The sequence below is a fragment of the Sesamum indicum genome, linkage group LG5 (genome assembly GCF_000512975.1).
Source record: "Sesamum indicum cultivar Zhongzhi No. 13 linkage group LG5, S_indicum_v1.0, whole genome shotgun sequence".
Lineage (NCBI taxonomy): Eukaryota > Viridiplantae > Streptophyta > Magnoliopsida > Lamiales > Pedaliaceae > Sesamum > Sesamum indicum.
Genome location: NC_026149.1, coordinates 1,096,006 through 1,110,174, shown reverse-complemented (window position 1 = coordinate 1,110,174; position 14,169 = coordinate 1,096,006). Strand labels below are relative to the sequence as shown.

At 39.9% G+C, this 14,169-nt stretch overlaps 4 protein-coding genes and 1 non-coding gene across 5 annotated transcripts; 2 read left to right on the top strand and 3 right to left on the bottom strand.

Moving 5' to 3' along the window:
* Positions 967–1,040, bottom strand: TRNAI-UAU. Its single transcript has one exon. It is a non-coding gene; the product is annotated as a tRNA-Ile (tRNA).
* On the bottom strand, positions 1,040–1,995 carry LOC105161615 (transcription factor LAX PANICLE). The gene has a single exon (XM_011079352.2). The coding sequence runs from the start codon at positions 1,853–1,855 to the stop codon at positions 1,349–1,351; it is 507 nt and encodes a 168-aa protein (XP_011077654.1). The 5' UTR covers positions 1,856–1,995; the 3' UTR covers positions 1,040–1,348.
* Positions 4,402–7,251, top strand: LOC105161521 (BAG family molecular chaperone regulator 4). The gene is made up of 4 exons (XM_011079229.2): positions 4,402–4,656; positions 5,558–5,814; positions 5,925–6,071; positions 6,388–7,251. The coding sequence occupies exons 1-4, from the start codon at positions 4,509–4,511 to the stop codon at positions 6,772–6,774; spliced, it is 939 nt and encodes a 312-aa protein (XP_011077531.1). The 5' UTR covers positions 4,402–4,508; the 3' UTR covers positions 6,775–7,251.
* Positions 7,172–9,567, bottom strand: LOC105161519 (ammonium transporter 2). The gene is made up of 5 exons (XM_011079228.2): positions 8,944–9,567; positions 8,489–8,834; positions 8,127–8,412; positions 7,880–7,983; positions 7,172–7,701 (listed from the first exon to the last, which is right to left on the bottom strand). Exons 1-5 carry the CDS (start codon positions 9,240–9,242, stop codon positions 7,270–7,272), a joined length of 1,467 nt encoding a protein of 488 aa, XP_011077530.1. The 5' UTR covers positions 9,243–9,567; the 3' UTR covers positions 7,172–7,269.
* Positions 11,660–14,169, top strand: LOC110011989 (ethylene-overproduction protein 1-like; the record flags this gene model as incomplete). Its single annotated transcript, XM_020693805.1, is given in 2 exon segments — positions 11,660–13,159; positions 13,278–14,169. A coding segment is annotated over 1 exon segment (874 nt), but the record flags the coding sequence as incomplete, so codon positions are not given.

Below are 14,169 nucleotides of genomic sequence, written 5' to 3'. Positions count from 1 at the left end.
CCTATATGCGTATAACTACCAATGAACATTAGTGGGCTTCTGTCAACGACTCCATCCACTTCAATATTCTCAGATCCACAATCAATAACCTCATTTGATATTTTAATTAGGAGGTTCAATTATTTGGAACTTGCCAAATTCAAATTCATTGTTGATAACTTGATATACATATATATATTTACCGACCATCTGCAATTTCGACTTAATTTCAGTAACCAATATTTAAAACAACTCCATCCAATCCAATCCCACTTGTTCGTATATATGTCAAAGACAATATATTTTTTCTCTGCTCGCTAAGCATTCTAATTAACAATGATGCCCATTTCCTGTAGAATTAAGAGTTTTGTGCATGTGTCCAATTAATATATTATTTTATTAGACGACTAGATCATAATTACTAGCTACTTCAAGAGTCTGTGACTAAATATTCAAATTTTTCTCATATATAATTAGACCATTTGGACTGCTAAGTAAGATCCATCCAAACTAAACTTCACACTATATATTCCATCTTCATTAAGCATGAGATACGGACAATGTATATATACATTCTGGGTTGCCATATAAGCGTTAATTGTGTAGTGAAGAGAAGTGGGAAATGAAGAAAGATGGGCGTATATATGTGGGGTTTTGGCTTTTTAATCGTAAAGCAAAACTCAATGTGGATATGGTTGGTGTACATGATTTTTATTGGGGAGGGAGCAGAAAAGATTTATACATGATGAGCAGCACTCTCCTTTTTGCTTCTTTTAAGAGCAGAGCAGCACTCTCCATCACTAGTATATATGAATCTTTATTATTGGTAGCTCTTCTTGACGTGATCAGCTTCTTGTTTTCTAAGCAAGTGGTCAGTAATTAATTAAATAAATTAATGCTTTTGTTGGCATTAATCATCTTGTATATATTTTGGTTAATTAAAACCTTTTCAATTTTGCCAAAAACAAAAAAAAAAAAATGAAGGAATGGTCCCGGCGGGGCTCGAACCCGCGACCTTCGGCTCATAAGACCAACGCTCTAACCAACTGAGCTACGGGACCATCGCGTCACTGTCATGATATTTTTACTTGTAGTACGCTATCAACTTGAATGCAAGTGGCAAAGTAATTGGAATCCCACTCAACTCAAGATTATAAGCAGTGGTTAAACTTATACACAAGCTGCTCAGCCACCTGCTTTTTCTATTCACTATCATAAGCATAAGCAGTCATAGGCTCATAGAAGGTTTAAACATCTGGGGAAAAAAAAAAAAAAAAGGAAAAAGCAGCAGGACTCGTCAAAAACACACATATAAATATAGTACATACTTCATGATTTCATAGTCCAAATTAAGCAACAAAGGAGCTATCTAGTTCTGCATGGATGCATCAAAAGGGCAGTTTTCTTCAACTGGAAACAAAGAACCTGGAAATCCCAGTTGAGTCCCAGCAGCCTGCACTTGATCCCCCGAGTTAATATTGTAAAAACCATACTGCTCATGATGATGAAAATTAGCAACTAGTGAAGAATCATTTGGTGAAAAAAGCATTGTCGTGGGATCCTCAGCATTGTAACCAACTAACGCTAAGCTGATCATGGCCTGGTGAAGCCATATCTGAGTCTTGAGAAACTTCACGTACTGTATGGCTCCTTCCAGCATGGAAACTGTATCCAACTTGGAGCCTCCGGGTACCAGACTCTGCAAAATCTTGAAGCGGTCGCTGATACGGTGGCGCCGCTGCCTCGCGGCCACACTTTGAGGGTCTGTGGACAGCTTCAGGACTCCGCCGCCCTTCTTCTTCTTCTTCCTGATCTCCTTGCCGCCGACTGAAGTGGACTCGCAAGAAGTAGGGTTGGCAAATGAAGAGTGATCCATTGATTAATTCTTTGTAATTTTCTACGAGGGTTTCAAAGTTTTGTGAGGAAATTGCAGTTATGCATGTGAGATTGTGATCATATATATAGAGAGAGAGGGAGGGAGAGATTGTTGGTGTTAGGTGCGTTGAAATAAATGAGGAATTGATCAAAGGGGCCGGGGGGGTCAGGGCCGTGTATGTGTGTGTGTAGATGATATCGTCATTTGAAGTCAGCCAATCTCTGGCTCGGATTCGGATGTTTAACCTACGACTAAGAGCCTAGGAAACAAAAACGGATTGGAAAAGTTTTATACTCATTTGATTATGTTATACAAAGGTGGTGTGTTTACATAGTGTATACTGTATACAATCTTTCCCTTTTGTTTTTTTCTAAAAAGGAAAAAGTAAAGCTTTTCACCTCATCATGTATGTTGGATTAATAAAATAGTAATAAATGTATGTGTTTAATATTGAAGAGGTAGGGTGAATGAGTGTTTTTGTTAATTAGAAATTGAATATAAGATATATAGGGAAGTAGTGGTGAAATAGTGAATTCTTTAACAAATGTAGAATGGTGGAGGAGTGGGTAAAATTGAATTGAAAAAAAAGGGGGAAGTGAAGAATGTAGGTAGACAGAATGAGGGGTCCAAATCCCGATGAATGCAATGGAAAAGAGAAAAAGAGGAAGAGGCGGGGGGGTCCCGGGCTCCACAATCCAAACTACAACTTATTTGACCATGACCAAATCCTTGTTTGTCTTTTTCTTTTTATCCATCCCTACCAACAACCATCAATTCCCCACTTGTTTTCAAATTAATTAAACCCCTTTTTCATCCATTTACCTACATATATATAGCTACAAATCATTAATTTATATTCAACCCCACATCCAAATCCATCCTTACTCATTAATTTGTTTTTAAATGCAGAATTATGTTATTATTGACTCTTCATTTCATTTAAAAATTAAAATAAGAGATGCAATGTGATCATTTCATTTAAAATGTTAAGAGTAGATAACTAATATATGTATATATATATAAGGTACGTATAATTTAATGGCAATCATTATTGAGGATATAAAGAGAATAGTAATAGTTTCCAACACTTTCACATGCCATTTGTACGTAAAGGTTTGAAATTTGTGTGCCTCACCCGCAATTATTTCTTCTACATGTGCCTAACCATTTACATTTCTTACACCTATATATACATACACATGGTAGAATCCAAAATCCATGCACTTACTTTGCTATATTTTCATTTCTTTTAATTAAATTCTCCCCCCCCCCCCCCCCCCCACAAAAAAAAAAAAAAAAAAAAAAAAAAGAAAAAGAGGGAAAGAAATTCATAATTCACCCCCCCCCCCCACCCCACAAAAAAAAAACAAACATAATAATAATAAATGAACTTATATTCTTCGTCAAGTTCTTAATTTGCTTTTGTACAAATTCTTTTCCTTTTGTTTTTTTGTTTTTTGAAAAAAAAAAGGTTTGAATGTGAAAAAGAGTAGGGTTAGTAAAGTGTTGTGGTGATGTGTTATGTGGATATAGAAGGAGATATGGTAAAAAGATTGGCGCAGGCAAAAGCACATGAGGTTTCCGGGTTTCTCGTGGCGGGGGATGGGTGGGTAGAACCCTAATTATTGTTACTTGTTCAACTGAAATTTACCTGCTTTTAACTGTCTACTCAATCCTCAACAACCCATCTCAGACACTTATATATATTATGTGTACGTACTGATCATCTGTGTACCATGCATGTGTGATGTTGATGATGATGATAATACAACACAGACATGCATGCAGATTGCAGTGCATTGCCATAATTAATATTAACATGAGCATGAGCATGAGCATGAGCTACCTACACAGTACATATATATATATATATATATGACTTTTTAATCAAACCCTCCTCTCCCCTAATTATCATCAAAACAAGATATACATATGAGCAGTAAAGAGCTGCTTGTCTATACGCAAACTTTTTGATCTGACTACTGCGAATGAAGACATTAATTGGACACATGGCTTATGATTTCCTTTCCCTTTTGATGAACCTAATTTCCAGCTTTGGAGTTCAAAATTGGAATTTAATGCATGCCATCCAACCCAGCTACTCCCATTCCATGCACACTACCCCATTACTATTTCTTTTCCTGATTTTATATACAAATAATCCTACAAACTCTAATTTTACTCATAATATCAATTAAGGTTGTAAATGTTTGGACACTTATTTTAACTTAATTCATCATCCCAAAGTTGAAAGAGTTCAAAGACTAGTTACATATGTAGGGCAAAAATGGCAACTTCAGTCGGCCCACCAGAGTAGGAGGAGCCTTCTTACTAAAGTCCACACACCGGCCCGTCATGAAAAATGTTCTCCTTCTTGGCCTGCCCCTTTTTCTCTAATATCCTTAACCTCAAACTGAAATCGCATGATTGTTGAAATGTCAGTTCATGTTAAACCAACTGGAACATCACCATTTTACTTGAGTAATTGGCACGGGAGAGACAGAGGGCCCCTCATGCCCCTTTACCCCTATACTCAGCTCTATTCACTATCACATCCGGGACTGGGGAGCCTAAAGTCAACTACCATCTCTCTTTTATGTTTTAACTCGCAAACACAAATGCACTCTACAAAACGCTCTCCTTTGTCGCACAAATGAAGAGTCTGAATCCAAGCCTGCAGGAAAACTGCAGCAGAAGAAATGGAGTGATCGGGCTCGGATTAGTGCCCCCCACTGTTAATATCAAGGTTTCTCATGGACTTAACCAATATGAAGTTGCTGTGCCATCTAACTCCACTTTTGGTACTGTTTCTTCCCCTCCTTATCTACATTATTTACTACGCAAATGGAATGAATCATGGATTTGCGTTTCATTCTTTAAGCATCCTGTTCGTCCATTTCTTTTTCTATATTGATTCAGTGGTTGCATACCTAAAGCTATAGTTTTCTGAATCTTCTTTATTTTTCTGCATTTTCTTTCCTGTTAGTTGTCTGTTCCTTTGATCCGTTTTGGGGTCTGTGATCAATGAAGCTTTCTCTTGTGGTCACAAGTTTACTTTTGATTCCTTTTATCACGAGGATGATCAAGCTTCAGCATCCAGATTTTCGTTCCACTTGATAGATTGACATTAATGCACGATGGCCGGTGTTAATTGGTTTTGCATTTCTCTGTGGTGTAGGGTAGAATTCATTGTGTAAAGTAGGAGCCTAATTTTTCATATTTTGACGGGATTAGTTTTAATTTTGCAATAAATTTCTATTACCTATGTCTTCCTTGTCTAATTATTTTCTCATTGTTCGATGTCGTTATGTAACTTCCATTACCTAAAAGATCTGGCTTTTGGGTGTTTATGATTGTGTTCAGTGAGTGAAAATTCTTGATCAAATCAGGTTCGGTCGAACACCAATCATATAGCAATGTATTGCAGTTGTTTTATAATTAGTTCAAGTCTGGCCAAACTCGATCTGATTTAGAATTTCGGTAAGGGGTGTGACAGTTTTATGATCCTTTCTGGTTCTGGAGTGTTTACAAGCATATACTGCAGACTCACTTGTACATTAGTGTCTTGAAATAGAAAATGCATGAGTTGTTCGATTGTGTTATTTTGTGTAGATATATCTTTCCTATATGTTTACAGAACCGTAAGCTTAATTTACTTTTTTATACATTGTTTTGGTTGATTATTTGCTTTGATGGGTACAGGTTATCTCAAATCTGTTATTGCTCAAAAACTTGGTACGAAGCCTGAGATGTATAAACTCTTCTTCAGAGGTAAAGAAAAAGAAGATGATGAAGATCTTCAAACGGCAGGTGTAAAGAACAACTCTGAGCTGTCACTTAAGGAGTACACGGTAAGTGAGCAGAATGTCGCTGAAGAAGTTCAGGAAACATGTGTAATCTCAAAAAGCGGTGAAGCTGTTGCTGAAGTCAGGAAAGAGGTTGACAAGCTCGAGCAACAGGTTAATCACTTCTCTTTAGTTTACAGTTTCCCCTCTTTCTTTTTCCATTGTTGGATACATTTTGATTCCATGTCCATCCTATGATGTTGCCTCTTATTATTCAAGCCCAGGTTTTAGCATTGCAAGCGGTCGTGGATAGTGGAAAGAAGGTCGACGGTAAGGAAATTATTTACTTGACTGAAATGCTTATGAGGGAGTTGCTTAAGTTGGATGGTATTGAAGCTGAAGGAGAAGGGAGAGTTCAGAGAAAGATGGAGGTCCGTATTCTTTCCTCATCCTGTTTACCTTTATTCTTATGGTTAATACCTAGCAAAAAGGAAAAAAGCAAATCATTTGTTTTCTAGTTTAAATTTTTGTCTTCCCTTTACTGAGTACTGCTTTATTTCTTCCACTTTTCCTCCGTTGATTAGATTTTTTGGAATGTACAACTTTGTTCTTATTTAGCTTGAAACAGGACCATTCTTATATTTGGTTATATGCATCCTCAGCAACCTTATATGACCTGCAGAAGTATTATTTTCTTCATAAAATGTTTATCTTGTGATGGAGGGACTTTAACATGATTCTAATCAGGTGCGTCGAGTCCAGAGCCTTGTCGACACCCTGGATGTCCTGAAGTCAAGAAACTCATATGCCTCTGACAATATGCATAGGACTGTGCCTTCAACCACTCAGCGGGAGGTCTTTAACCCCAATTGTGGAAGTATTAGGTCTGTAACATCTCCGTGGGAGACTTGTGATCCTCGTGGAAGTTTTAGCCCCTCTTTTGCTATGCCATCATCTGCGCCGTCCCCTACGCCATATGTTGCCCATTCTACTGTGCCATATTATGTCCCTCACCCTCCTATGCCATCTTCTACCCCTTCCGCTTATGTTCCTTACCCTCCTATGCCATCTTATGCTCATTTCTCTATGCCATCTTCATCAGAGGTAAATCAGAATTGGGAACACTTTGGCTAGTCCATATTTGGTTTGTGAATCATGAAATTTCTTATCTAAAGTGAATTGAACAGTTGCTATTCTGTATTGCTTTGTTTGGATTATTGATATTTGGGAAAACTTCAAAATTTGTCCATAGCTTAAGTGTAAATTTATTATGCCTTGAGAAGAGGGATCTGATTACTTCATTTGATTCATGACTGAACTTTCTTCGGTTTCAAGAATCTACTATATGACAGTATCAAACCCATAAAACTCTAATGCATTTATTGAAATCAAATTTTCCGTGTTTTTAGCTGTTTCCACTAAGAGTTGTGCTATTCCATTTGAATCTTGCCCTTTTGCCCTTGCTCTTTTATGACATTCTTAATGCCGTTCCTTCTGACATCCTTTGAATTGCATTGAACAAATCCCCATATAGAGTAGTAACCCAATTCCATTGCGCACCACAAATCATATCTACAAACCAGTGAAAAAAAGTTGATAGGAATAAATGCTCAGATAAATAAAACGAAGTTATAAATCTATGGTCACTCCCCTAGCACCATTGAAAAGACCAGTTGTTGCCAATTCTTCAGCATGAGTCGGGTTATGCCAGCCGTGTTTTGCAGAGTCGTATTTCTCCCCATCACCCCAAAGGGCGTAGGCTTCCTCTCCATGGACGGCATCATCTCCAATCATAAGCTGCTCCTCGGGCATACGCAAAGGTATCAATAGTCTAATGATCAGAAGAATCAGCGTTGTGGAAGTGAAGTTCCACCCGATAATAAACAGTGCTGCAACTAATTGCTTCACGAATAGAATTCCTCCGCCGTAAAATGCACCCTTTGTGTTTGTGACCGGCAGTATCATGCGGCAGAGGGTGGGTTCCGCCAGCAGCCCAGTCAAAAGACCGCCAAGAATTCCAGCCACCGCGTGTGTATAGAATACTGCCAATGTATCATCCACCTGTAATGGACTAAAACATTAGGATCTTAAATAATTGTGCAAGTAGAATGTATAAATGAAAAAATAAAAATGAGGTGTGAAAAAAGTGAATTTGATACAACTTATAAGAGAGCCCAAACACAGCAATCGCAATCATCAAATATAAATAAAGGAGAAAATTAGGAGTGAGAAATTGTACCTTTTGTAGCAAAGTGGACTTTTTGTGAAGAATCATCATGGCGTACCACGGAATGCTACCAGACAGTAGCCCATATACTATAGCCGCCCACGACTGCACCACACCTGCGTCAAATATCTTCCAACATTTCAAATTTCCCCATGCTTATTCATTAAAAAATGATCTTCCGTCAATTAAAATGGTACTTGGACATGAATGTTTGAACAACTTGTGTGAAACGAACAAGAAATATGATTTCTTTAGTTACCTGCTCCAGGAGTAATGCAAGCGAGGCCCGTGATCATCCCCTGAACCGCCCCTATCACCGAAGGCTTTCCGAAGTAGAAAACATCAAGCGACGTCCATACAAGAAGACTTGTAGCGGCAGATATGTTGGTGTTGAGAACTGCTATCGATGAAACTATATTTGCAGCATACGGTGCCCCACCATTAAACCCTGACCATCCCATCCACAGTAGCCCTGCTCCCGCGAGCATCAACAGTATATTGTTGGGCACATATCTTTCTCGATCCGTTTTCAACCTTGGCCCAACCTGTTCATTCATCAATTTATTCAAACAGGAGAATTTGATAATATGGGAGGATTGAGGAATTGGATTTTGTAAGTACCCAATAAGCAGCTGTGAAACCGGAGATCCCCGATGCAAGATGGATGACATAGCCACCGGAATAATCAATCACCCCCCAGTGGTACAAAAACCCACCACCCCATAGGCTGTATGCGCCCACAGTATAACAAAAAGTCAGCCAAAGAGGCACAAACGCCATCCACGCCTTGATGTTCATCCTCCCCAAGACAGAGCCTGCCAGCAATATCGTTGTGATCGCTGCAAAAGTGAACTGAAAGTAAACAAGCGTCGCCATCGGATAGAACGGCTGGTTCATTTTTGTCTCAACTGTGCCGTCTGAGTAGTGGTGCGTGCTTTCCGGCACGGCGGCGCGTCGAGTTAGGTACCTGCATTTGAATTATAATTTCGGGTTAGAAATTAATGGTGATTTGAAAGAGTCAAGTCTCTGATGCTAACTAAATAAAGAATTTTAAGCAAGATGATGTTTAGTCGTACTTTTGGGCGAGGGACACGGCGCCTCTCCCCCAGAAGGGTAAAAGCTCGTCGCCGAAGGCCAGACGGTAGCAGAGGAGAACCCAGCAGATTAGGACGGCGGCGAAGGCGTAAAGGGCCATGAAGGCGGAGTTAACTGCCCACTTTTTCTTGACGATGCTGGCATAGAGGATGACGAGGCCCGGCATGGACTGGAGGCCGACGAGGGTAGCCGCCGTCATCTGCCACGCGTTGTCGCCTTTATTCAGCCACGCCGGGACTGCCGGCAGGCGCTCCTCATATGCGCCTGCTAGATTGTCCATCACTCTGCGTGGTAATAGAAGCTCCGGCTGAGAAGGTTTGTTAGGAAGAGAGAGAGAGAGAGGGATAGAAAATGGTTGATGGTAGCGGTAGGTATGCGTGAGAAAAGGTACAAGAAGGAATTAGAATGTGTGAAGTCGTCGCTGGTCTGAGTGGGGTACAAAGGTCAATGAGGGACGCTGAAGCTTCAATGAAATTAAGCGGAAGCACATGGATGAGGGTGATGGCGTCTAGTCGTAGACCGATGGAGTGGGCTGTGGTAGTTTGGATTCAACAACACTTGGTGCTTAGATAGAGACGTAGAAAATTGGAAAGCGCACGGATGGTTCTGAGGAAGAAGTAAACCAAAAATTAAATACATCACGACCCAACTCCTCATGTCGCACTGTAATATTTATAGGAGAGTAGTCTATGATTTGTCAAAGGAAATAAAGCCTCAATATTCAACAACTCATATGGATAAAAAGCTTTTAAAATTGAAATTAAATGGGTCCAGGATATTTATATAATAAAGTTGAACTTCTTAGCGGGCGTAAACCTTGTGTGACGGGGTCATTTCAACACATCTGATTTTTCCACGGTCAACAAAGTTTTAGTTCGGGTCGTGTTCAATGGGGTGTATCGATGATATTTGGGCTGATATGGAGGATCTCGACCTCGCTCCACCTTTTGTTTGTTCACATCTCCCTTTCCATGCTCGTGATCGCGATTTCTGTTACCACCCAACCATTCTCCATCCTTCATAGCGTTCATCTCCTCTTCATTAATATATTTTTGAGCCAAACGCATGAGTTGTTCTACATTTGTAGGAGGATCTCTAGCTAAGGCAGAAGCAAATGGTCCTTACTTCAATCCGTGGACCAGGATACTCACCATCATGTCAATCCTTAGATCCTAAACTTCCAAAGTTTCATTGTTAAAATGCCCCATGAAATTTTTCAGGGTCTCATTATCCCTCTGTCTTATGGTAAAGAGGTAGATAGTTGATCTTTTTTGCTTCCGTTTACTTGCAAAATGGAAAATAAATTTCTGAACCAATTGTTCGTGAGAATCTATACTTCCCACCGGTAAACTGGTAAACCACTCTTGGGCCTTTCCTGTTAGGGTAGTGACGAACAACTTTGCTTTGATAGAATTAGACTGCCTGTATAAGTTCATCACCAAGTCAAAGGTAGACACGTGTTCCTGTGGATCTTTTAGCCCATCATACTTTGGTAAATCTGGCATTCTAAATTTTGTGTTTACAACTTCCATCAAAATTTTATTACAGAATGATGAATGCTTATTCTGTGTAACCAGCTCTCCTCTTCGTTTCAGTTCATCTATTTGCCTTCCCAACATCTGAATTTGCTTGCCCATGCTATCAACCTCAGCTCTTAAGATCGCAGGTTCACGTCTCTGAGCCCCGCTTCGAGCACTCGATCCGACCTCAGATGAGGCAATCACATGTCTCATTTTTAGGGCTCTTATACTTACCCCTTCGGATAATCTCTTGATTTCTCTCCCGTACTACCCTTCTTTTCAAGGTCTCGTTTTCTGCAGGTAAAGTAGTCCTTCTTTCATACGCCATAATAGCGTTCCTCCCTTCTTCCTCCATCATCTTCTGCAATTCACCTTGAGTTAATTGAATTAACTTTTCCTTCCCCTTCGATGTTCCTTCAATTACAGACATGCTTTCCCTCGAATGTTCCATGTTTAATGTTTTATTTTATCTCCAAACGTTCCCACAGACGGTGCCAAGTTGATCCGGGTTGATATCTCTTAGTCGCGATCAACTACCACGACCTCTCCACACCACCAATCTGAATTTGTTATCTGGAGATAAAACAAAAAGATTAAGCTAGTCGGGTTCGTCCCGACGACGACACTCCGATGCTTAAGTAAGATAATGGTCGAAGGAAAACTCTAGCGATCTAAATATGAGAGTGAGATATAAGGATATCAATTACCTTCTCTCTATGGGAAATGGGGTATTTATAAGAGAGGAGCTGGGACCCACCACTGGGTGGGTGTCACTTCCACGTCTATGCATGCAATGACTAATTAGCCTGATGGGATGGCACCTGTCCGGGTTGCTTTACGGGTTGGACTCGGATTATTCTGATCCGATTAAGACATTATCAAGCCACAATAGATCACTAATGACCCAACGATCACACCCTGCGACCTCCTAAATATTCCCTGTTCACCCTAATTTGCGATCAATTATACGACCAACCACTTCGACCTTTGTGCTTCAGTAGTATCCTCATCAATATTTATATAATAAAGTTGAATTTTCAAAATAGCAAGGAGTGGATGTCGTCCTTGAGCAAGTGCCATTGTGGCCAGTTTCGTGTGTGTGTGTATATATATATTGTATCCAAAGCGATAAGGGAGGTAGAGCGGAGAAGTGGGAATTGGTCCCATTACAAATCAAATTCGTTCATTATTCAAATGGGCCAATGCTAAAACGTGAAAATTGAGTGTACAGCCCACTATAAAAACTTGTTGGTAATGTGGTGGGGAAAAATCTTTGAGAAACAGCTTCCTAACCACATTTATCATCAATCCATTCATTCCTTCATTCATCCACCCCCAGTACTATTACTAGCTACTTCACACACACACATATGTACGTAGAAGACGCAATTCAATTAGTTGATGATGAGTGATGTGTCGGCACCGCCTTCTCCAGCAACGGTTCAGGCCGACTTCGCTCGACATGGAAAAACTACGATGCTCCTTCTTATCACTATTTTCGCTGTTTTTCTCATCTTTATATTCTTCTTTCAGAGCATACGCCGTCGCTTATGCTCCCCAAGATACAGTACTGAGACGGGAGTAGCTGCAACCATGATATGAGTAATTATTGTTTTTCTTTTCTCCAGAACTACTATATGTCTTTTCTTGTGTATGGTAAATAAAAGATTATAATGTACATGGAGAAATAGGTTTTGAGTTGTAAAACAGGAATGAATGATGATATATAAATTAAAGCAGTTGAGAGATGGGTGGTTCATTTCTTGTATGCAAAAATCTAGCTATTGATTATCAAGTGATGGTGTATTGGGTGTCCTGATGAGATGATTGTGATGTAATTTAACAGGGCTTCTCTAGTCTCCCACCCTTAATGAATCATATTCCTTCCACTTTGTGTGTAGTAGTATTTTTCAGAGACATTTCAAGAATCACTATGATGGGCTTAGGACTCAGGCCCAGGAATAATGTATGGGCCCACCCACACTTATATTACAACATCAGATCATTACGTTGTGTTTTAATACTTGCTTCTGTCAGCTAAAACCCCACACACCCACGCGCCACCACTTCCTTTATCCCATGTCCCCCCCCAACCCATTTATACACGCGAATCGGTAGAGCGTGACCTGAACCTCCTCTAATGTGAGGCCCCAAATTTGCGCTCTACATAAATGAAAATATTACATTATTATTATTATTATAGCTCGCAATCGGTTTTTCAGCGGCTCTCCGTTACAAACGGCTTCATTTTATACCCACTCTACTAATTTCTTTTTTTCTTTTTTGATTTTGCAAAATTATTTTTTAATCTTTTGATTCAACCCTTTTCACGCACTCATAGTTTTTCTGTGAGAAAGAAAAGCCAAATAAAAAATACAATTAATTACACAAAACGGATTATTTGATATCCATACGCATATAGATATCGATTATACATAGAGAGAGAGAGAGAGAGCGTGGCCGTGCATATTAACGGCCACCACCACCGCCACCGCCACCGCCCTCAACCACCATCATCAAATCAAAACCTTTTCAAAAACACTAAATTATTGGATTTACTCCTATCCCCCTTCTTCTTTTCCTTTTCTCCCTTTGCTGATGGAGAGAATGATTTCTCTCAGCACCAGTTCCCGTTTGTAAAGATTTCTCCTTTCTTGGTCAACGGTGGTGTTTGGAGGTAAAGATTTTATCTTTTTTCTACTTTTACTGGACCCCATTCATTTTTCAATTCCTTGGCCTCTCTATTGCTTTGTGTTATCATTTATAGGGTGGTATTTGATTGAGGGAAGATGCAGCAACATATATTCAATACAATGCGTAGTTTGAAGATGATAGATGGATGCAAAGGCAACCAAGTATACGCCGTTAATTGTACGTCCAGTGGCGGTGGAGGTGGGGGAGCAGCCGGCGGTGGTGTGGGGGAGAAATTCTTCCAACATTTGCAAGACCATTTAAGGGTTAATTCAATTAGGTCGAAATCTCATCGACGTAATCCGAGTTTCTCTCAGACTAATACTGTGATTTCAAGTATCATAGCAGAGGCTCTTGCCACTTATGGGCTGCCACAGACGGATCTCATCCACCCTCAGATTGATCCGTGTCTCAAATCTGTTGATTTTGTGGCAACTTTAGCTGATGCTTATAGGAGACTTGAGAATTGCCCTGAATCTGAGAGATCAGGGGTGTATATGGAGCAATGCGCTATCTTTAGGGGATTGCCTGACCCAAAATTGTTTAGGAGATGTCTTCGGTCCGCTAGACAACATGCAGTGGATGTGCATTCTAAGGTTGTACTTTCAGCTTGGTTAAGGTTCGAGAGGAGGGAGGATGAGTTGTTTGGGGTGTCAGCAATGAACTGTAGTGGTTGGAGTATGGAGTGCCCAAAGAGTTCGTTGGTATCTGGGTATAATCCTAAGTCTGAAAGTGATGTTTGTTTGTGTCACCGAGGCTCGGAAGAAGGCGTGGGCGTGGAACCCGGTGTACAAGGTCAAGAATGCTCGACTTCAATTAGTCATGGTGATGATGAAGATGATGATTATGATATGTTGTTTTGTATTGGGGACGATGAGGTCAAATGCAATAGGTATAAGATTGCTTCACTCTCTAGACCATTCAAATCAATGTTGTATGGTTGCTTTATGGAATCGGGGAAGGAGAGAATATATTTCACCCAGAATGGGATTTCTG

Bases quoted from the DNA above. Each gene is read 5' to 3' on its own strand.
- LOC105161519 (XM_011079228.2), bottom strand. From the start codon at position 9,242: ATGGACAATCTAGCAGGCGCATATGAGGAGCGCCTGCCGGCAGTCCCG. The intron at 8,835-8,943 runs GTACGACTAAAC...ATTCAAATGCAG, and splicing joins GCCGTGTCCCTCGCCCAAAA to GTACCTAACTCGACGCGCCG. The intron at 7,702-7,879 runs GTACAATTTCTC...AGTCCATTACAG, and splicing joins AGTCCACTTTGCTACAAAAG to GTGGATGATACATTGGCAGT.
- LOC105161615 (XM_011079352.2), bottom strand. From the start codon at position 1,855: ATGGATCACTCTTCATTTGCCAACCCTACTTCTTGCGAGTCCACTTCA.
- LOC105161521 (XM_011079229.2), top strand. From the start codon at position 4,509: ATGAAGAGTCTGAATCCAAGCCTGCAGGAAAACTGCAGCAGAAGAAAT. The intron at 4,657-5,557 runs GTACTGTTTCTT...TGATGGGTACAG, and splicing joins GCCATCTAACTCCACTTTTG to GTTATCTCAAATCTGTTATT. The intron at 6,072-6,387 runs GTCCGTATTCTT...GATTCTAATCAG, and splicing joins GAGTTCAGAGAAAGATGGAG to GTGCGTCGAGTCCAGAGCCT.